The sequence below is a fragment of the Oncorhynchus gorbuscha genome, linkage group LG01, assembly GCF_021184085.1.
Source record: "Oncorhynchus gorbuscha isolate QuinsamMale2020 ecotype Even-year linkage group LG01, OgorEven_v1.0, whole genome shotgun sequence".
NCBI classification, from domain to species: domain Eukaryota; kingdom Metazoa; phylum Chordata; class Actinopteri; order Salmoniformes; family Salmonidae; genus Oncorhynchus; species Oncorhynchus gorbuscha.
In genome coordinates, this window is record NC_060173.1 from 65,654,519 (window position 1) to 65,679,385 (window position 24,867).

A 24,867-nucleotide genomic window follows, 5' to 3' on the forward strand; every position below is an offset into this window, starting at 1 on the left:
TCCCAACTCCTACTACTACCAATGCAAACATTGTCATAGCTGTAGTATGAATCTGCAGGGAGCTAAAGCTATCAAACTAGTAGGTTCAATGTTAGCTAGCTAACATTCAGCTATAAATAGCAATGCAAATTGTTTTCTGATTCAAATATTACTGTACACAGATCATACATCGCATAGCACTAGGAAGCAAGCAAGCTAACATTTGTTAGCTAACTAACAGTACCCTTCAACTAAAAACAACTTTCTGACCAAATTTTAAACTTACATCAGAAAATGTAACTAGACTCTTACCCGTATACATGGATGAACACTTCACGGCAGACTGGAACCATTTAACTTTGTTTTGTTTATAGTTACATCTTGTTTTGGCCAGTTGTGTCAATTCACTCCGATTCACAATGACCGTGGCGTGTGCAGAAAGTAGCCCATCACTTTTGCCAACTGATCTATCGATAGCGCCTACTGAATTCAGGGCATGAATTTTGTTGAAAAAAGTAGCAAAACTTTTGTAGTTCTCAATGGCTAACGTTATATCTTTCAAAAATGGTGTGGAAGATAGGACTATCAACACATACTGAACAGCTCACTTTATAAACAGAAGCACGCTACATGGCAGACCATTCTGGGGTGGCAGCGTAGCCTAGTGGTTAGAGCGTTGGACTAGTAACCGGAAGGTTGCGAGTTCAAACCCCCGAGCTGACAAGGTACAAATCTGTCGTTCTGCCCCTGAACAGGCAGTTAACCCACTGTTCCCAGGCCGTCATTGAAAATAAGAATATGTTCTTAACTGACTTGCCTGGTTAAATAAAGGTAAAATTAAAAAAATTCATTATCTCAGCCAATCATGTCTAGCGGAAGGTTCCTGACTTTTTCCATGGCTAACCCAACTAGGCTCATCATTTAATTATTTCATTAATATTTATGGTTGAAATACAAGGTTGTTATTAAAGCAAACGAAACTTCACATGTTCAGGAAAGCATTTCTTCCTTTAAATAAAAAAATAAATGTTTTGAACGTATCAAATGCCGCTCCTGTGAGTAGTGGCGTCAGGCATACACCTCGTTTCCTGAAACGAGTCACATATAGACATAACACAAACTCATAATTACACTATTGTTCTTGTAAATTCCATCAACCTCATCATTCAGTTAGGACTCATTTAAATTTGATTGTGATGTAACTTGCACAATTATTGTCCATTCAATCCATTTGTTATTCATTCAGTGGGCTGGCATTGTTTGCTTCACTGGATAGAGTCAAGGATATGTTTTGCATCCTTCTAAAGGCCTACTGCAACATGTAACATGTTCTGGTTTCCTTGACAATAAATGTAATTAGTAATAGAGATATTGTAAATAAAATCATTATTATTTTTACAAGGAAAAAATGTTAACGAGAATGATCAACCCCAAGAGGCGCAATCAAGTTATTTGCTGCTGAATAAAAGGCATAACACAAACACAAACTCATCATTACACTATCGTCTTTCTAAATTAAATCAACCTCTTCACCCTCATCATTCTGTTAAGCCTAATGTAAATAGAATTTTGAAGTAAGGTGCACAATTATCACCCATTCATACATTTGTCATTCATTCAGTGAGAAGAGAGAGACGTATTAGCGCCTGGCTGGGTATCAACGTCCTACAATACATTGTCTTGGCGGGGTAAGTTAAGAATCGGTAGGCTCTAAATACTTGTGATTTCAAAATTCTGACATATGAGTAGTGTAAAATACAAACATTTAGGAAAAGTCAGGGAAGGAGCAGGACATAGCTTTTTTTTGTCCGAATTTTGTAAAATGTACAAAATCAAATGGCGGTTCTAGTGTTATTTCACAGCGGTTTAGATGGTACAATGATTCTCTACACTCTGAGTACTGGTTTTACAGTGCCTTGCGAAAGTATTCATCCGCCCTGGAGTTTTTCCTATTTTGTTGCATGGCCTATGGCGGTTCTAGTGTTATTTCACAACGGTTTAGGTGGTACAATGATTCTCTACACTCTGAGTTCTGGTTTTACAGTGCCTTGCGAAGGTATTCATCCGCCTTGGAGTTTTTCCTATTTTGATGCATTACAACCTAGAATTTAAATAGATTTTTATTTGGATATCATGTAATGGATATACACAAAATAGTCCAAATTGGTGAAGTGAAAATGCAAAATATAAGTTGTTTAAATTTTTTATTTTTTTTTTAAAGCGGAAAAGTTGTGCATGCATATGTATTCACTACCCTTGCTATGAAGCCCCTAAATTAGATCTGCTGCAACCAATTATCTACCTTCAGAAGTCACATAATTTGTTAAATGAAGTCCACCTGTGTGCAATCTAAGTATCACATGATCTGTTACATGATCTCAGTATATACAGTATACACCTGTTCTGAAAGGCCACAGAGTCCGCAACACCACTAAGTAAGGGGCATCCACCATGAAGACCAAGGAGCTCTCCACACAGGTCAGGGACAAAGTTGTGGAGAAGTACAGATCAGGGTTGGGTTATAAAAAAAGATCTGAAACTTTGAACATCCCACCGAGCACCATTAAATCCAAAACTCACGGACAAGGAGGGAATTATTCAGAGAGGCAACAAAGAGACCAAAGATAACCCTGAAGGAGCTGCAAAGCTCCACAGAGGAGATTGGAGGATCTGTCCATAGGACCACTTTAAGGCGTACACTACACAGAGCTGGGCTTTACGGAAAAGTGGCCAGAAAAAAGCCATTGCTTAAAGAAAAAAATAAGCAAACATGTTTGGTGTTCGCCAAAAGCATGTGGGAAACTCCAAAAACATATGGAAGAAGGTATTCTGGTCAGATGAGACTAAAATTGCATTTTTTGGCCATCGAGTAAAGTGCTATGTCTGGCGAAAACCCAACACCTCACATCATCCCGAGATTACTATCCCCACAGTGAAGCATGGTGGTGGCAGCATCATGCTGTGGGGGTGTTTTTCTTTGGCAGGGTCTGGGAAACTGGTCAGAATGGAAGGAATGATTGATGGTGCTAAATACAGGGAAATTCTTGAGGGAAACCTGTTTCAGTCTTCAAGATTTGAGACTGGGACAGAGGTTCACCTTCCAACAGGACAATGACCCTAAGCATACTGCTAAAGCAACACTTGAGTGGTCTTGATACTAGCCATCCCGGATCCGGGATTGTAAATACAGCCTCAAGACCATTACCATAAAGCGACGTTAACTATTCATGAAAATCACAAATGAAATGAAATAAATATGCTAGCTCTCAAGCTTAGCCTTTTGTTAACAACACTGTCATCTCTGATTTTCAAAATATGCTTTTCAACCATAGCAAAACAAGCATATGTGAAAGAGTATTGATAGCTAGCGTAGCATTTAGTGTAGCATTCAGCGGGCAACATTTTCACAAAAACAAGAAAAGCATTAAAATAAAATCATTGACCTTTGAAGAACTTCAGATGTTTTAAATGAGGGGACTCTGTTAGATAGCAAATTTTCAGTTTTCCAAAAATATTCTTTGTGTAGGAGAAATCGCTCTGTTTTGTTCATCAACTTTGGCGACCAAAAAAAAAACGAAAATTCTGTCATCAAAACCTCAATATTTTTTCCAAATTAACTCCATAATATCGACTGAAACATGGCAAACGTTGTTTGAAATCAATCCTCAAGGTGTTTTTCACATTTCTCTTCGATGATATATCGTTCGTGGAAGTCTGGTTTCTCCTCTGAATCACATGGAATACTTGCAGCTGGAGATTACGCACCAATTTCGACGCAGGACACCGGGCGGACACCTGGTAAATGTAGTCTCTTATGGTCAATCTTCCAATGATATGCCTACAAATACGTCACAATGCTGTAGACACCTTGGGGATACAGCAGAAAGTGTAGGCTCGTTCCTGGCGTATTCACAGCCATATAAGGAGACAATGGAAAACAGCGCCTCAAAAATTTTGCTCACTTCCTGTTTGAAGTTTCATCTTGGTTTCGCCTGTAGCATCAGTTCTGTGGCACACACAGATAATATCTTTGCAGTTTTGGAAACGTCAGAGTGTTTTCTTTCCAAAGCTGTCAATTATATGCATAGTCGAGCATCTTTTCGTGACAAAATATATTGTTTAAAACGGGAACGTTTTTTCAGCCAAAAATGAAATACTGCCCCTAGAGTCTCAAGAGGGGAAACATTTAAATGTTTTGGAAGGTGCCTAGTCAAAGCCCAGAACTCAATCCAATTGAGAATCTGTTGTATAAATAAAAACATTAACAAAAATATTACATTTTCCGCTAAATAAATCATCTGGTGGTTATATCCATAACTTGTTTTATTCTAAGCCAATCAGATGTTTTATTATTAAGTTATTGACAGTTATGTGTAATTTCCCACTAGTGGCCAATTTCAAAGCTGCAAAAAAACTGTTGAGGTAACCCTTACATACACATAATTATCTGACAACTGTTGTAACTTTTCAGATAAGTGATCATACTTTATGATCAAAGTACTCATGTACTCAGCACTCATGTGCTGATATATGCACATGATGACATATTTCATGAGCATTCATGACAATTTTTTGCCAATTCAAAATGTGTTTTTTCCCATGCTTGTATTCGTGCCTGCATGTCACAATCACACAGTAACAACATAACTTGGCGAACTACAACAAGATAGTAGATTTCAGATTTCAATATGACAACAGCCAGTGAAAGTACAGGGCGCCAAATTCAAAACAGCAGAAATCTCATAATTAAAATTCCTCAAACATACATGTATCTTATACCATTTTAAAGGTAATGTTGTTAATCCCACCACAGTGTCTGATTTCAAATATGCTTTACAGTGAAAGCACCACAGATGATCTTGTTAGGTCACCACCAAGCCAAATAAAAACTCCAGCCAAAGAGAGGAGTCACAAAAAGCACAAATAGAGATCAAATGAATCACTAACCTTTGATGATCTTCATCAGATGACACTTATAGGACTTCATGTTACACAATACATGTATGTTTTGTTTGATGAAGTTTATATAAAAAAATCTGAGTTTACATTGGCGCGTTACGTTCACTAGTTCCAAAAACAAGCAAAAATATTGCAGGGAACCACATCGTTGTACAGAAATACTCATTATAAATGTCGATGAAAATTCAAGTCTTAGACATGGAAATATAGAAATACCTCTCCTTAATGCAACCGCTGTGTTAGATTTAAAAAAAACTTTACGGAAAAAGCAAACCATGCAATAATCTGAGACGGCGCTCAGAAAAAAAATAAAATCTTCCGCCATGTTGGAGTCAACAGAAATCAGAAATTACATTATAAATATTCCCTTACCTTTGATGATCTTCATCAGAATGCACTCCCAGGAATCGCAGTTCCACAATAAATGCTTGATATGTTCCATAATGTCCATTATTTATGTCCAAGTAGCTACTTTTGTTAGCGTGTTAGGTACACATATCCAAACGCTCGTGTAGGCCATGCATAACTTCGGACAAAAACTTCAAAAAGTTATATTACAGGTTTAAGAAACATTTCAAACTAAGTATAGAATTAATCTTTAGGAAGTTTCTATCATAAATCTTCAGTTCCAACTGGAGAATTCCTTTGTGTGTAGAGGAGCCATGGAACGCAGGTGGCTATGATGTGAAATGTGCATGACCAGGAAATGGCTCTCTGCCAGTAACCTGACTCATTCAGCTCTTATTCAGCCCCACAACACAGTAGAAGCCTCATTCAAGTTTCTAAGGACAGTTGACATCTAGTGGAAGCCCCAGGAAGTGCAAATTCATCAATATCCCACTGTGAAATCAATAGGGCCTGGGTTGAAAATCGACCAACCTCAGATTTCTCATTTCCTGTTTGGAATTCTTCTCAGGTTTTTGCCTGCCATATGAATTCTGTTATACTCACAGACATCATTAAAAAGTTTTAGAAACTTCAGAGTTCTTTCTCTCCAATACTAATAATAATATGCATATATTAGCAACTGGGAATGAGTAGCAGGCCGTTTACTCTGGGCACCTTTCATCCAAGCTACTAAATACTGCCTCTGCAGCTCTAAGGAGACTGCATTTTGTCTTATTTTACTGTTAAATTAACCTTGCGTTGTTTTACACAGAAGCCATTTTTGTACATTTGACATTTATCTCAGGTGGGCCTAAATGGTATAGTAGCACAAAAAGCACTACTTTACAGAGTGTAAATTATAATACAGCAATATTGTAGAAAAATAATCTCAATACTAACTTTGCATAATATTGTGATATATAGTGTATATTGATACACCAAATCATTGGTTTCCAAATATTTTATTAGTAGACTTTGCTAATCTGTTTTTTTTTACCATGAATAACAGTCGTTCCAAGTTATCCCAGTATGCTGCTATTAAGCCCGGTTTGCATTGAGACACATGGGGATATGCTGATATCCGTGTGATGATATCTGTAATATTCAATGAACATGAGCATATGAATGTTAATTAAAACACACAACTACAGTTATAATGGCACCGGTGGAAACGGCTGCCATTTTACAGGGTTCCAACCAATTGTACTGCTTTGTGTTTTTTTTTTTACGTTGTTTGTCATTTATTTTGTAAATAATGCTTCTGCCACTATCTCTCATGACTGAAAATAGCTTCTGGATATCAGAACAGCGATCACTCACCTCGTACTGGACAAAGATGTTTTATTTAACGAGTCGGACACAAAGGATTTACTACAGATACCGGACGAGGCCTGTCCTTTGCATGAAGAATAGACGCCAATACAGGGAACACAGGTCCGGGTGCCTTGTGAGTATTCGTCGGCGAGTGGATAACACGTCTCTACCATCCAACTTATTGGCCAACGTGCAATCATTGGAGAATAAACTGGATGACCTCTGTTCAAGACTCTCCTACCAACGAGACATTAAAAACTGTAAAAGCACTAAAATATGTTTCACTGAGTCGTGGCTGAACGACGACATGGATAATATACAGTCGGCTGGGTTTTCAGTGCATCGGCAAGACAGAACAGCTGCCACTGATAAGACAAGGTGTGACATCTGTGTATATTTGTCAGTAACAGTGCACAAAATCTAATATTAAAGAAGGCCATAAGCAAACAAGAAAATGCTCATCCAGAGGCAGCACTCCTAGTGGCCGTGGACTTTAAACGGAGCAAACTTAAATCCATTTTACGTAATTTCTACCAGCATGTTACATGTGCAACCAGAGAGGAAAAAATATTTAGTACTTCCTTTACTCCACACACAGAGACACATACACAGCTCTCCCTCTCTCTCTATTTGTCAAATCTGACTAAAAATACATCCTGCTGGATTCCTACATACAACAAAAACTAAAGCAGGAAGTATCAGTGACTCGCTCAATATGGAAGTGGTCAGATGACACAGATGCTAATCTACTGGACTGTTTTGCTAGCACAGACTGGAATATGTTCCGGGACTCATCAGATGGCATTGAGGAGCATACCACATCAGTCACCACCTTCATCAATAAGGGCATCGATGACTGAGCTAAAGGGTAGAGCTGCCTCTTTCAAGGAGTGGGACTCTAACCCAGATGCTTATAAGAAATCCCGCTATGCACTCAGGTGAACCATCAATCAGGAAAATGTGAATACAGGACTAACATGGAATATTACTACACCGGCTCCGACGCACGTTGGATGTGGCAGCGCTTGGAAACTATTACAGACTACAAAGGAAAGCTCAGCCATGAGCTGCCCAGTGACACGAGCCTACCAGACAAGCTAAATGACTTCTATGCACGCTTCAAGGCATACAACACTGAAGCATACTTGAGAGCACCAGCTGTTCCGGACAACTGTGTGATCACTGACTGTGTGATCACCGCTCGCCGTAGACGATGTGAGTTAGACCTTTAAACAGGTCAACATTCACAAAGCCGCAGGGCCAGACCGATTACCAGGATATTTACTCCGAGCATGTGCTAACCAACTGGCAAGGGTCTTCACTGACATTTAAAACCTCTCCCTGACCGAGTCTGTAATACCTACATGTTTCAAGCAGACCACCATAGTCCCTGTGCCCAAGAACATCAAGGTAACCTGCCTAAATGACTACCGCCGGTAGCACTCATGTCTGTAGCCATGGTGCTTTGAAAGGCTTGTCATGGCTCACATCAACCTCATCATCCCAGAAACCCTAGACCCACTCCAATTTGCATACCGCCCCAACATGAATGCCGTTCTTTGACTACAGCTCAGCGTTCAACACCATAGTGTCCTCAGAGCTAATCACTAAGCTAAGGACCCTAGGACTAAACACCCCCCTCTGCACCTGGATCCTGTTCTTCCTTACGGGACTTCCTGACAGGCTGCCCCCAGGTGGTAACGGTAGGCAACAAACAACACATTTGCCACACTGATCCTCAACACTGGGGCCCCTCAGGGATGTGTGCTTAGTCCACTCTTGTACTCCCTGTCCACTCATGACTGCGTGGCCAAGCACGTCTCCAACAAGCGCTACTCATTACGTTTGCCAACGACACAACGGTGGTAGGCCTGATCACGAACAATGATTAGACAGCATATAGGGAGGAGGTCAGAGACCTGGCAGTGTTGTGCCAGGACAACAACTTGTCCCTCAACGTGATCAAGACAAAGGAGTTGATTGTGGACTATAGGAAAAGGAGGGCCGAGCACGCCCCCATTCTAATTGACGGGGCTGTAGTGGAGAAGATTGAGAGTGTCCACCTCACGGACAAACTATCATTGTCCAAACACACCAAGACAGTTGTGAAGAGGGCCAGACAATGCCAATTCCCTCTCAGGAGACTGAAAATATTTTGCATGGGTCCTCAGATCCTCCAAAAGTTATACAGCTGCACCATTGAGAGCACTGGATTTATCACCGACTGCTATGGCAACTGCTCAGCCTATGCCCGCAAGGCGGTACAGAAGGTAGTGTGTACGGCCCAGTACATCATGGGGCCAAGCTTCCTGCCATCCAGGACCTCTAAACCAGGCGGTATCAGAGGAAGGCCCTAAAAATTGCCTAAGACTCCAGCCACCCTAGTCATAGACAGTTTTCTCTGCTACCGCACGGCAAGTGGTACTGGAGTACTACGTCTACGAGAGGCTTTTTTTTTACAGCTCATCAAATGGCTACCCGTTCTATTTGTATTGGTATTATTTTTTACACTGCTGCTATTCACTGTTTATTATCTATGCATAGACACTTTACATCTACCTACATGTCCATATTACCTCCATTACTTCAACTACTTCAACTGAACCTACGCACAATGACTTGGTATCGGTACCCCCTGGTTATAGCCTCGTTGTTGTTATTTTATTGTTGCTCATTTATTTTTTACTTTAGTAGTAAATCTTTTTTTAGCTCTTATTTTTCTTAAAACTAGATTGTTGGTTGAGGGCTTTTCAGTAAGTATTTCACGGTAATGTTGTATTCGGCACATGACAAATACAAATTTATTTTACTTGATCCATATTATACATCTATCCATGGTGCCTTTACCAAAATTAGAAACTATTAGGAACAATTAGAAACCTCGTTACTCTCCCTAAGATGTTTGGAGTCGTTGATGCAGAGAGAGAAGAATAAGATCAGGGTTGAAGGATATTAAGGGATAGAAGACCTACAAGTGGTGGACAAAGATGCGAACAAATGAGGGACCTGAATAGGACTATTGAGCAGTGGTGGAAAACAGTACCCAAATGTCATACTTGAGAAAAAAGTATAGATTTGTTATAGAAAATGACTCAAGTCACAGTGAAAGTCACCCAGTAAAATACTATTTGTGTAAAAGTCTAAAACTATTTGGTTTTAAATTAACTTATGTATCAAAAGTAAATGTAATTGCTAAAATACACTTAAGTATCAAAAGTAAAATAATTAATCATTTAAAATTCCTTACATTAGGGAAATCAGACACAATTTTCTTGTTTTTATTTATTTACGAATAGCCAGGGGCACACTCCAACACTCAGACATAATTTGCAAATTAAGCATTTGTGTTTAGTGAGTCCGCCAGATCAGACACAGTAGGGATGATCAGGGTTGTTTTCTTGATAAGTGTTTAAATTGGACCATTTCTGTCCTGCTAAGCACTCAAAAGTACTTTTGGGTGTCAGGGTAAATATATGGAGTAAAATGTACATTATCTGCTTTAGGAATGTAGTGAAGTCAAAATAAACGTTGTCAAAAATAGAAAATAAAGTACAGATACCCCCCAAAAACTACTTAATTAGTACTTTAAAGTGTTTTTAAATAAGTACTTTTCACCACTGCTATTGGGTGACTACTCATGCACTTTTGGGTGGGACATTGTCATATTGTTGTCTTTCATCCATGTGATTCAGTTTTTTAGTCTACCACCTGTACCTTTATAATACACAATGGAGAGGGATATTTTACACTATTTTCAGATAGGCTTTAGGAAGACAAGTTGAACTAATTAACAAGATTAACAGTACAGCAAATGTGAATCAGCTTTCAGATAATGAATTGAAGGTTGTGTGTGTTATGGACTTTGTTGCATGGCTTCTTATCCACACAGGGCCAGTGTGGGTGCAGGTTTGTGTTCTAACCAAACAATAACACACCTGATTCAACTAATCATGTCTTGATTGAAGTCTGTGATTAGTTGATTTGTTGAGTCAGGTGTGGGTACTGGTTGGCAAAAGCAAAACACTAAGTCCACATTGAACTGTGTGGAAACGATTGGACCCCCACTGTTATAAGTGCTACTTTCATGATGAATAGCAATGATCTGTTTATTTTAATACCTTTAGGGGAGATTAATATAATCCCATTATAAATAAGAAATGTCAGTTTGTACGTTTTGAACATTTGGACATTAATTAAAATGTGTTATTTAAGAGATGGGCATATTTGGAACACCCATGGGCTTAAAGGGGACACTCAGTACCCACTAAGCCCAGTCCAGACTTTTCACATATTTTGTCTAATATTTTTTGTCTTATTAAAACATTTTGTAAGTAAAGTAATAACTTCACGAGAGATTAATCTTTCATTTTATATTCACTTTTCTTACGAAATTAGGGCAGTATATGTTAGAAATGTCTAAATTTAGATTTTGGTGGGCTTAATAGGTACACTTACCCTACCACATCTTAGACTTTCTTTCAATGAGAATGACAGATCTATAACTCACATTTCTGTGTACATTTGGTCAGGTCGCCCAAAAAGTGATATAATGCAGCTTTAAGTAAATGGGTTCCGTACTTGATTCTTACATCGTATGTTCTTGCTCTCAACAGCCATTGAACAACGCTGATTTTATCATTCCAGTGGAAATTGATGGAACAGTTCACCAGGTAAGCACAACTCTTTTGAGTTTAAATTCTTAGCCTTCTCTCCTTCAAAGCTCCACAATGGAATAAGCAGTAAAGTTGCCCTGACCTCAAATACAATTATATAATCTATTTCCTGTGTTATCCATGCTATATCCTCAGTTTTGAAAGTGTGCCATTAGTGTGCCTTTAGTTCAAATTGGTCTCTTTTCTTTTTACCTTTTTCCTACCACCGTTTACTCACCGGTGCTATAGTGCTAGTACACTAGCCTAGCAACCTGACAGAGCTTTGGCCTTCTCTGTGGACGGGTCTCAGCAGCCGGTGTCTATTTCTGTGGGCTGACGAAACAAGGAAGTACTGACTGGCTTCTCAGAAATCACCGGGCCCATCAATCTCAGTCCGTAGAACAGAATCTGTCCAGCCGATTGGAGATGACATTGGAGATTGCAGATACTGCTGCAGTTTTGCTTAGTTTAAAGGCAAATTTTGGCCAGAAGACAGAAGATAACACCTGTTTTATACCCCAGGCCTGGGTCTGTTTCAAGTAATCTAGGATAGGCTTGTTTAAGCAGGGAGAGCCTATTCGGGATGACTTGGTCCAGGAACAAGGCCGATAGCGTCATGCTCTTTCGAGGAATCGAGCAGAACTGGAATAAAAGTTATATATTGACAGGCATATCCTTCCATATACAGATAATAGGCTACACCTGATTGAATATTCCACGTGGAAATGTAGGGTCATCTGGCATTTATGAAGTCTGATATGCTGTCAGAGGTGTTAACCTCTCTTTCAGTCTCTTTCAAACGTCTCATTTTTTATGTCCCAACCCATTAAGCTCAATATCATCTGGCACCCCATAACAGTAAACCTGGACAAGCAAGGCAAGGTGCAGCCAAAAGTCACAGATGAGAGGGCGTAGGCACAACTATTGCTCCAAAAATGATTTCAAATGATTCTAAAACTATTCAAAAAGTAGTTTAAAGCATTTAACGTCTTGAGCAAGGAAAAAATACAGTCAACGTTTTGTAAATAATCGGAAGTATTTCCCCATGTCTTCTGTTTCTATTACTTCAGGTGTATGTGTTGAAGCGACCCCATATGGATGAGTATCTCAGAAGAATGGGGGAGTTGTTTGAGTGTGTTCTGTTCACTGCGAGTTTATCAAAGGTGAGATCATGTTCACTGAATGCTGAACTACATTTTTATTTTTTTAACCTTTATTTAACTAGGCAAGTCAGTTAAGAACAAATTCTTATTTTCAATGATGGCCTAGGAACAGTGGGTTAACTGCCTGTTCGGGGGCAGAACGACAGATTTGTACCTTGTCAGTTCGGGGGTTTGAACTTGCAACCTTCCGGTTACTAGTTCAACGCTCTAACCGCTAGGCTACCCTGCCGCCCCAAGGTGGTACTGGAGTACTACGTCTACGAGAGGCACATTAAAGGTTGAAAGGATCTAACTTTTAGTCAACTACGAGGCTTAAAGGGAAATTTGGGATTTAACAAGTTAAATGTTAGATGGTTCCTCATCATGAAAGTAGTCTATGGGCAAGGAGAAACTGTAATCCGTGGTTCTGTTTTCTTTAAACAGCCACTACAAATGTAAGCTAACTTAAGTCCATGCTATCTAACAATCAATGGAAGTGATGGGGGGCATCTAAAATACTGAGCGTTCCCTTTAAGAATGTGACACGTGTTTGACATGTTTTATTTACAATTCTTAGAAACTTAGCCCTGCCATTCTAACATCTTACTCATAGACACGGGACTTCATTTACTTTTACATATGCATCACACACACAGAGCTTTCTGTGAACTACCACCAGTGACAATGTTGTGGGTTTTTTCCTTTTGTGCCAGTATGCCGATCCCGTCTCCGACCTGCTGGATAAATGGGGTGCCTTCCAACACCGTCTCTTCCGGGAGTCCTGCGTTTTCCACCAAGGAAACTATGTGAAAGACCTGAGTCGTCTGGGCAGGGACCTCAACAAGGTCATCATTGTGGACAACTCTCCAGCCTCCTACATCTTCCACTCTGATAATGCTGTATGTCATTCATACTTCTATCTACCAGTATACTATACTAAGCACTCTATTCAATCAACTGCAGATAAATGAGAAACTGCACTGCAGGTTCACTCAGAAAATTGCCGTTGTATCAGCGGTGTTTAAGAGAAACTGACACTCTTAACTATTTTACAGAAATGAAACAGATAATCATAGTATTGTCCCAAAATATCAAATGTGTGGTTTATTCTTCAAATGTACTTTACAAGAGGTTTTACAAATTGTTTCTATTTGACTCAAAATTCTATAACATATAGTACAGCATGGTTGGCAGCATTATATGGATGCAGTCAATGCATGATTAATTTAGCGCTAAATCATACAAAACAAATTGTTGATTCAACATACAATTGTACGGCAACGAGCTGCAATAGGATTGTGAGTTTACTCAACAAAAACGTTGTTGAGCAAACTCGCAACAAAAAGTTTGCGTGAATTTGTGTGAATTCTGTTGAGCAAACTCGTAATACTATTGCAGCTGGATGTCTTACAATTGTATGTTGAATGAACATGTATTTTATTACAGTTGAAGTAGTCTAATAAATGTATCTGTCAGGTTGTAAATCACCATCATCAGCCATTCAGGTGATGCCCTGTTTGTTTAATTTGCTCAATATTTTTGGACAGAAATGGCAGTGATTGGGAATATCAACACAATCAATTCAGCTAGTTAAAAAGTCAAATGATCACAAGTTTGTGGCTAATAGTTCATCTATTTACGTACTGTAGACCTACTTAATTAGCAAGCTAGATGGCTTGATACCAGAGTTGTGGACTCGAGTCACATGACTTAAACTCGAGCCTGACTCAAGTCACACGTTAAATGGCTTGAGACTTGACTTGATATAAAATAAAATAACTTGAGACTTGACTTTGACTTGGAGTCTCAAGATTTGGGACCTGACTTTGACTTGAGACTAATGACTTGAAATTATCTGGCCAGGTTTTGCAACGTTTTGTCACCCTGTTGGTAAGAGCATGGCATTTGCATTGCCAGGGTTGTGGGTTCGATTCCCACAGGGGACCAGTACAAAAACAAAAAAATATCAAATGAATGCACTCACTGCTGTAAATCGCTATGGATTAGAGCTTCTATTAAATCACAAATGTAAATGTACATTTTGTGGCACAGAGGGAAAATCTCAATTGCATACACCTCACATCCTTTCTCCTCTCAAGTTGCAACGTTTATTTCCCATTTGCACAGGATACAACAGGTGTAAAACAGTACAGTGAAATTCTTACCATAAGACCTCTTTCCCAACAATGCAGTGATAAAATAATAATAGAAACTAGATGGTATTGTACAATGGATTGGATTTGTTTAACCAATATTTTTGTGGTTGCGGTAAAAGTTTTAAAAGTTTCACTTTACTATTTAAAGCAAAGCATATTTAAGTATTTATGGTTTTGAAAATTGTTATAGTTGTGGAAGTGTCTGCATTAGTAATGGTTATAGTTATAGTAGACTGGTTATAGTTGGAAAAGTTAGAATAGCCTGAACATATGAATGTTGGCTTTGGCTTGAACAGTTCAAGAGTTACTGTTCGTGAGTTACATTATGCTAATTAATGCACATTTATAGATATTAGTTAATATGTTTGAAAGAATTTAAAGTTAAGATAGCAAAAACCTGAGAAAGTTTATTTGTTTTTTCTAGCATGATGAGTTCAAGAGTTACAATTATTGTTGGTAGGTATTATATGCTAATTTATGCACATTTAAGTAGTTATAATTTATAGTGCAGACCAGAGTTTGTGTGTAACGGCATTCAGAGGTGGAAGAAGGATCGGACCAAAGCGCAGCGTGGTAAGTGTTCATGATGATTTATTCAAAATGACCTGAACACTGAAATACAAAACAATAAACAATGTGAACAAAACGAAAACCGAATCAGTACCGTGTGGCCCAAACACTCACACGGAAACAAACACCCACAAACCAAAAGTGAAACCCAGACTACCTAAGTATGATTCTCAATCAGAGACAACTAATGACACCTGCCTCTGATTGAGAACCATACTGGGCCGAACACAAAATCCAACATAGAAAAATAAACATAGACTGCCCACCCCAACTCACGCCCTGACCATACTAAAATAAAGAATAAAATAACAGAAGTATGGTCAGAACGTGACATAGTGCGAACCAGCGCTAGCTAGCAACACCTAGGACCAAAGTTGGACCAGAGCTAGTGCGTTCCAGAGTAGTAGTTGTGGTTCAGTAGTTTTGTGGTCTTACCTTACCTTTGTGTGGTTGTGGTCAGTTGTTCTCAGTAGTGGTTAGTAGTTGTGCTCAGTAGTTGTGTGGTTGTGGTCATTAGTTGTGTGGTCTGTTGTTGTTGTCAGTAATTATGTGGTTGTAGTCAGTAGTTGTGTGCTTGTGGTTAGAAGTGGTCGATCATTTTGGTAAGTACAGTACGTGAGTGGTTCAGTAGTTGTGGTAGGAGTTGTGGTCAGTAATGGTCAGAAGTTTTCGTAAGTAGTTGTGTGGTTCATTAGTTTTGGACAATAGTTATGTTGTTGTGATCAGTAGTTTTGTGGTTGTGGTCAGTACTTGTGGTTTAGCAGTTGTGGTTGTGTTTAGTAGCTGTGGTCAGTAGTGGTTAACAGTTGTGGTCGGTAGTTTTGTGTTTGTGGTCAGTAATGGTCAGTAGTTTTGCTAAGTAGGTGTGTGGTTCAGTGGCTTTGTTTAGTAACTACAGTTGGATGTACTGACATTCTCTAAAATGACTTATAATTCATCATTATCTTGCAACAGCTCTATTTGACATTCCTGCAGTCAGCATGCCAATTGCAAGCACACTCAAAACTTGAGACATCTGTGGCATTGTGTTGTGTGACAAAACTTCACATTTTTTGTCTTCAGCACAAGGTGTACCTGTGTAATGATTATGCTGTTTAATCAGCTTCTTGGCAACGGACAAATGCTCTCTAACAGGGATGTCAAACAACATTTGAGAGAAATAAGCTTTTTGTGCATAGGGACATTTTTGGGGAGCTTTTACACTTTAGATCATGAAAAATGGGACCAACACTTTACATGTTGTTTATATTTTTGTTCACTATAGTTTAAAAAGTATAAAAGATACAGTATCAAAATGTGTGTACAAGCACACTATTCCAGATCAATATGCACATTTTAAAGTTTTAATTATGTTTCTAGCTTTTAATTATGTTTGTAAGAAACGACTAACTAAATAAGCTAAAGTAAAAAATAAAATAACAATAGAGTCGAGGTGGCCAATAATTGTTCAGCAGTCTTATTGCTTGGGGGTAGAAGCTGTTAAGGAGCCTTTTGGACCTTGACTTGGCGCTCCAGTACTGCTTGCCGTGCGGTAGCAGTGAGAACAGTCTATGACATAGGTGTTTGGAGTCTCTGACACCGCCTAGTATATAGGTTCTGGATGGCAGGAAGCGTGACCTCAGTGACGTACTGGGCCGTATGTACTACCCTCTTTAGAGCCTTATGGTCGGATGCCTAGCAGTTGCCATGCTAGGTGGTGATGCAACCGGTCAGGATGCTCTTGATGGGGCAGCTGTCAAACCTTTCGAGGATCTGGGGACCCATGCCAAATCGTTTCAGTCTCCTGAGGGGGAAAATGTGTTGTGGTGCCCTCTTTACGACTGTCTTGGTGTGTTTGGACCATGATAGTTTGTTGGTGATGTGAACACAAAGGAACTTGAAACCCTCGACCTGCTCCACTGCAGCCCCGTCGATGTTAATGGTGGCCTGTCCAGCCCTCCTTTACCTGTAGTCCACGATCATCTCCTTTGTCTTGCTCACATTGAGGGAGAGGTTGTTGTCCTGGCACCACACTTCCAGGTCTCTGACCTTCCCCCTATAGGCTGTCTCATCGTTGTTTGTGATCAAGCCTACCACTGTTCTGTCGTCAGCAAACTTATTGATGGTGTTGGAGTCGTGCTTGGCCACACAGTTGCAGAGAGAGGTGTATAGTCCCAGGGACCTTAGCTTAGTGTTGAGCTTTGTGGGCACTATGGTGTTGAACGCTGAGCTGTAGTCAATGAACAGCATTCCCACTTGGGTGTTGTTTTTGTCCAGGTGGGAAAGGACAGTGTGGTGTGCGATTGAGATTGCATTATCTGTGAATCTGTTGGGGCGGTATGCGAATTGGAGTGGGTCTGGGGTTTCCATAATGATGGTTGATGTGAGCTATGACCAGCCTTTCAAAGCATTTCATGTTTACCGATGTGAGTGCTGTGACAGTAGTCATTTAGGCAGGTAACCTTGGTGTTCTTGGGCACAGGGACAATGTTGGTCTGCTTGAAACATGTAGGCATTACAGACTCGGTCAGGGAGAGGTTGAAAATGTCTTGGTAATCCGTCTGGCCCCATGACCTTGTGAACGTTGACCTGTTTTAAAGACACCTGCTCACATTGGCTACGGAGAGTGTGATCACGCAAGTCCTGCCACATCCGAAGAGCGTCAGAGTCAGTGTAGTAGGATAATAAAACATTTAACTAAAATAAAATCCACGAATGAGGTGGGTTAGAATCACGAAAATCATGGAAATGCAAGTACTGTGTATACAGGTCAATGCCAGTACCTTATTAAATGTGCAGGGATACTGGAGTGGTTGAGGGGGGTTTCATACATAAAACATGACGGGTACTACAAATATATAAATACTTATGGTACTATACTATTGGTAATATATACATGTAAACAGGAGTAATAGTTACCAGTAGCAGGATAAATACATAAATAATAATGGCAAAATAATCAATCGAAAGTGGTGTAATGGAGTCACTCGATAGGCTGTGGGAGAGGGAGAGGGAGAGCAGTAGTTGTTAGCCAGTTAGCCATTTAACAGTCTTATCACTAGGTGATGGAAGCTGTTTAGGGGTGGGTGGCTTTCTCCTCCAATGGGTTTTGAGAAGGTGAGAGGACACGAGGAGTATGCAATTGAGATTCTCCCCATGCAGCATCACCCCTTCAAAAAACGTACAACAGATTGGCTAGCGAAACCAACACTCAACCCTCTGAATGGTCAATCAAACTGCCAATCAACACAGGTAGCTACTGAACAGATTGCTGATTTGCTGTACAGCTATACAGCTAAACAATCGCGTGCAACACAAAGTCAAATTGTAGGGAGGGAGGAATTATGTGGCAATCAATCATTTTAACTGCTTACTTTGCAAGCTCCCCAGCAATAGGGCATCAAGCAACAATTGCCAGCATAGGACTAATGGTATTTTGGTATGTCAAAATTGCTTGGAATTAGTAAATGGAGTGTCTTCGTACATATTCAATCTTTCCCTATCCCATTCTGTTATCCCCACTTGCTTCAAGAAGTTTACAATTTATCCCACCATTTCTACCGATCTGCATGCCAGTTATGATTTTCATATGCACATTTTCATGGAACCGTTTAATTTCAATAATAATGTTTTAGTTTTTCAAAAGCATTGTCACCTGGTCAGTCATATAAATCTGAGTTAAATATTTAATATTTAATATTAAATATTCAAAGTTACATATTCAACTAATGCGAGGGCAATGCTAAAATATCTTAAATCTCTGTTTAAATTTGTTGTTGAAACTTTAACTTGACATTCACTGCCTTCTTGGTAAGCAACTCCAGCGTCGATTTGGCATTGTCTTTTAGATTATTGTCCTACTGAAAGGATAAATCATCTCCCAGTGTCTGGTGGAAAGCAGACTGAACCGTGTTTTCCTCTAGGATTTTGCCTGTCCTTAGCTCCATTCTGTATTTTTTTAATCCTGAAAAAACTGGCCTTAACGATTACAAGCATATCCATATTTGATGCAGCCAGCACTATTCTTGAAAATATGAAGAGTGGTACTCAGTAATGGAGAGTGGTACTCAAACATACATGCGCCATCGTGCACTATCGTGCATACATGTATTTTGCCCCCCCACACTAAACGAGATCACGTCACGCAGGTTAAAATATCAAAACAAACTCTTAACCAAATGACATTAATTTGGGGACAGGTCGAAAATCATTAAACATGTATAGCAATTTAGCTAGTTAACTTGCACTTGTTAGCTAATGTTAATTTGTCTGATTTAGCTAGCTTGCTGTTGCTAGCTAATTTGTCCTGGGATAAAAACATTGAGTTGTTATTTTACCTGAAATGCACATCGACCTCTACTCCGACAATTAATCCACACATAAAACGGCCAACCGGCTCGTTTCTAGTCATCTCTTCTCCTTCCAGGCTTTTTCATCATTTAACTTATATGGTGATCCATCTTAACTTTCATTGTATTACCATGACTACTGGCAAAACAGTTTGTCTTTCAATCACCCACATGGGTATAACCAATGAGGAGATGGCACGTGGGTACCTGCTTCTATAAACCAATGAGGAGATGGGAGAGGCCGGACTTGCAGCGCGATCTGCGTCAGAAATAGGAATGAGTTCTATTTTAGCCCTTGGCATCACAGACGCTCGTTGATACGCTCGCGCACGTAACGTATCCGGTCTGGTCAGCATGTAACTCTTTGTATTCAGGACAAATAGTTAATTGCTTTGACACATTTTATGCAGTATTTCTTTAGTGCCTTGTTGCAAACAGGAGACATGTTTTGGAATATTTTTATTCTGTACAGGCTTCCTTCTTTTCACTCTGGCAATTAGGTTAGTATTGTGTAGTAATTACAATATTGCTGACCAATCCTCAGTTTTCTCCTATCACAGCCATTAAACTCTGTAACTGTTTTAAAGTCACCATCGGTCTCATGGTGAAATCCCTGAGTGGTTTCCTTCCTCTCTGGCAACTGAGTTAGGAAGGACGCCTGTATCTTTGTGGTGACTGGGTGTATTGATACACCATCCAAGGTGTAATTTATAACTTCACCAATTTAAAAGGGATATTCAATGTCTGCTTTTAACATTTTTACAAGGGGTTGGAACCAAAATGATTTTCAATTGTTTCATTTCGTTCTGAACAGAAACATTATTATTTTTCCTTCCGTTCCACTCTTCCAACCAGCAAAATAAACTTCTGAACCTCAACATTAAATTACTTCACCAATCAGCAGGTCAGCGATTTAATCTGTATAGGAAAGTCATTATGAGCAAATATTTATTTTGCCGTAACAGCATGGTTGAATCATAATGAAAGACAAACACACTATCAATCACAGTGTAGGGCGTATTTTTCCACACAGAGTGAGTCCATGCAACTTATGTGACTTGTTAAAGCAGTTTTACTTCTGAACTTACTTAGGCTTGCCATATCAAATGGGTTGAACACTTATTGACTGTAGACATTTCAGCTTTTCAGTTTTTATTTTTTTGTAAAAAAAAATATGAAAAACATAATTCCACTTTGTCATTATGGGGTGTTGTGTGTAGGCCAGTGACAAACAATCTAAATGTAATAATATATTTTAATTTCAGACACAACTAAACATGTAAAAATTCAAGGGGTGTGAGTACTTTCTGAAGGCACTGTATTGTCTTAAAGAAGCTAATTATCCTTGATTCCTTTATGGCTAAGCGATGCTTTCTGGGGAAGTATTTTGAATGAATTTCTGTATTAATTTACAGACAGGAGTAATTATATAATTTTGGCAAATTTATTTCAATTTAGTTCCCTAGCCTATTGGACCCACCGCTATGTCATTTCTCTCCTGTTCTATTGGTTCATACTTTCTTTCATTGTCCGGAAGCCAAAGGCACAATCCTAGTCATATTAGCAACCCGTCCTCGTTGTAGCATCTTCAGATTCCCCCCCTTTTTATCAATTTCTAATAGAGATTTTCATCAGTCACATATGGTACCGCTCTCATCAGGTGTGCTGTTTAGAATTCTGTTTTCCCTGCTTTTTTACAGGAATTGTATGTTCGGTTAAAATGAATTACCGTAACTAAATGCAGTGGCGATCAGTGTCATTTAAGATGATGGAGGACAACATTTTTATGAGCATGGCCTTATTTTCTATTACAGCATATTGGATGACTCTGATTCATATTCCATTCACCCAGTTCAATGTAACAGAGAGAGGTTCAGGCTACTCTAATTTCCCTATACCCACCATGAGATTGCTACAACCTAGCCTACGAATGAAAGTTTACAACATAGGTGCACACAGGTAGAAAGACAAAATTGAGGTGACGGACAGTGACATTCAATATTGTCTTGCACACTCTTGCGTGTTTCTATAGGACAAATTCATGAATGTTTATCCCCGTTTTGTTCTGTTTGCTTCCATTTAAGAAATGTTTTTCAACAGAATCGGCGTAATGATTACACCACTGATCACGTGTAAACACAGTTTCATAGCAGCCACGTTATATTCCTTCTTGCATCTATGCGCTCTCCTCCTCTCACCTCTTCCCTTCGCTTGTTGACTTCAATGCACAACATATCAGCTGTACGTGGCCAGGCGAAAAAACCTTTCCAAGCCAAACCACTACACACAGCCGATATCGTTGTCACCATATTAGCTAAAGTAACGTCATTGTCAGCATAGCTAATATAAGAAATTTGTTCGTAAACCTGCTATAATCATGCAGAATTGAAAGCATTCGTCAACTATCACTTTGACTCATTGTGTTTGGTTTAGACAGATTTGTTTCTGTATATTTCTTCAGAACAGCATGTGTGATATAACTAATATATACTAATATATCGTTTCTCTGCAACAAAATAATGTCTGTGGCTTCCATAGTTATGTCATTTTGGTGCTTATATAGGTAAAGAATTTACTCCAATGGAGAAATGTGAGATGGGTGTAAATGTACCGAACAGCATGCACCCTCTCGACCCATACTTTCTGGTGGGGGATGTAAGTGCTTTCGTGGATTGTCTAACGTCAATAAAAATGTATTTTCAATATATGACCTATTCATAATAATGTGGATTTTTACATTCTTATGAATAGGTCAACTGTTCAATTTATGATTTAGTTTCATATCCGCATATGCCATTACTAAATGTAAATAAAGGGTATTCGATATAACTAAATCACTGGTTCACATAGATTTGTGTCTTAAACCTGACTTTGTTTATGACTTCACCTCTTCACACACACAGGTCCCTGTAGTATCCTGGTTTGACGACATGGCTGACACAGAGCTACTAGATCTCATCCCGTTCTTCGAGAGACTAAGCAAAGTGGACGATGTCTACGATATGCTCAAGCAGCAGAGGACTGCAAGCTAGTGTGTAATCAAACACCGGCTGCAACTTTTCACCACGGGGGCCATGGAGGAGGCTGGTGGTTAACAAGCTTCAAGTTTCTTCCCACTAGAAGGACCAGCTCGTGTCTCTCGGTCGTTGTCACCCAGCGAATTCCATTCACACACAATGTCATGGAGGCCACTCAGTTTGGCACAGAGACAGAACTGGGAGGAACTACTTCATGACAAACATCAAAAAGAGTGTTACAAGTCATTTTTTCAATTTTGATGCAGTAATCCCCTCATGGTTACAACTTTTCCTCCTGAAGAGAAGGTGGGACGGAGATCATTTAAGCAGGCAATAAAGTAATTTTGCAAAGCAATTGGTGAATACGATATGAAATACTGAGGGTGTTTATCTTGAAATCAAGATAACTCAACCCAATCGTTTAAAGACTGTTTCCAAAAATGTCCTAATGTACCGCAAGTATATTATTTTTGAATTTAAACATTTTTCCTTACCCGACCGTTACTGTATATCGAGTGTTTTCAACCTTCAATACTATTTTAGTAAATTATTCACTACAACATGCACACTTGTGATTGTGTCAAGGATGTACGATTATCAACAAGGATGCACTATGTCGCAACACAGCAAATCATCGTGTTTTGAACATTGGAAAAGCTGTCACATGCACGTGTATGTATGTGTTTGTATTTTTATTCCATGTCAGGTGATTTAAAATCAGATTTGAAAAAGATACAGCAATAATGTTCACCTTAGTGAAATAGTCAGCATTTGATATTAACTGTAACAGCAATTCATTATATCTAGTTATGCTCTTTTCATCATTAATCAAGTTGAATAAAAACTGGAATCACATCAGATGTGACGTATGATGTTACACATTATGATAACATATTTAGCCATTATATCAGTGAAGTGTTTATGCCCGTTTGAAATGTATTACACACACAGAATGCCTTATTCATTATTTGCCAATCATTCACTTAAAGTAACTGCCCAGAGAATTTCACTTTTAAAAGTTAATATTCTGTTAACTCATATTCAAATTAATGCTCTTGGCTTGTCTTATACTCGTATTTGTGGCCAAAGCATAAATTGGAGAAAAGAAAAAGACCCACCTGAAATGTATGTCTCAAACAGACCGTTTAAATAATGCTGTGAGCAGAGCAATCAGCGGTCTTGAGGAGGATGAGCTGGCCAGTCAGCGGTCTACTTGCATTAATATTTTGAATGACGATATACGCCCACACCATTCTGTTGGTGGGGTACGCCCATACCATTCCAACACAGAAACCCTGCTTTTTAACATACTGAATTAAAACATTTTTGGAAGGAATACTATTTCACTTATATGGTAAGTAAATATAGGTCATATTTCATAGAAATCTGGAAACACTGGGCAGTTACTTTAAATGAGTACTGTACACTATCAAGTGAGGCTCGAATTGCCTTGGTCTTCACTAGTTACCACAGCCACAAAGTCATTACCCACCTATTTCTAAAATGTATAATCTTTTTAATCCTAACCCTAAACCAAACCCCAACCAAATTTCTAACCAAAAGCCTAACCCTAACTTTAAATGACCAAAAAAGCTATTGTTAGTTTTAATAGATTTGTACGATATAGCCTATTTTTACTTTGTGACTGTTGCGACTAGTGAAAATAATTGTTTTTCCTCATCAATCTACACACAATACCCCACAATGACAAAGTGAAAACTGTTTTGTTTGTCATTTTTGCAAATGTATTAAGAATAAAAAACAGATACCTTATTTACATAAGTATTCAGACCCTTTGCTATGAGACTCAAAATTAAGCTATTTCCTATTTCCATTAATCACTCTTGAGATGTTTCTACAACTTGATTGGAGTACAGCTGTGGTAAATTGAATTGATTTAACATGATTTGGAAAGGCACACACCTGTCGTCTATAAGGACCCACTGTCGTATATAAGGACCCACAGTTGACGGTGCATGTTAAAGCAAAAACCAATCCATGAGGTCGAAGGAATTGTCCGTAGAGCTCCAAGACAGATCTGGGGAAGGGGGATGTTTTTCAGCGGCAGGGACTGGGAGACTAGTCAGGATCGAGGGAAAGATGAACGGAGCAAAATACAGAGATCCTTGATGAAAACCTGCTCCAGAGCGCACAAGACCTCAGACGGGGGCGAAGGTTCACCTTCCAACAGGACAAAGACCCTAGGCACAAAGCCAAGACAATGAAGGTGTGGCTTCAGGACAAGTCTCTGAATGTCCTTGAGTGACCCAGCCAGAGCCCGCACTTGAACCCGATCTAACATCTCTGGACTGACCTGAAAATAGCTGTGCAGCAATGCTCCCCATCAACCCTGACAGAACTTA

At 39.2% G+C, this 24,867-nt stretch overlaps 1 protein-coding gene across 1 annotated transcript in view; it reads left to right on the forward strand.

Annotated features, from left to right (window-relative positions):
- Positions 1 to 24,585, forward strand: part of LOC124041078 — a 36,864-nt gene extending 12,279 nt beyond the window's left edge. Inside the window, exons 3-6 of the mRNA XM_046358242.1 lie at positions 11,253 to 11,309; positions 12,362 to 12,454; positions 13,147 to 13,332; positions 22,391 to 24,585. Of these exons, the coding sequence (XP_046214198.1) occupies positions 11,253 to 11,309; positions 12,362 to 12,454; positions 13,147 to 13,332; positions 22,391 to 22,519 (465 nt within the window). The 3' untranslated portion in view covers positions 22,520 to 24,585. The remainder of the gene's footprint in view (positions 1 to 11,252; positions 11,310 to 12,361; positions 12,455 to 13,146; positions 13,333 to 22,390) is intronic.
- The last annotated feature ends 282 nt before the right edge of the window (positions 24,586 to 24,867 follow it).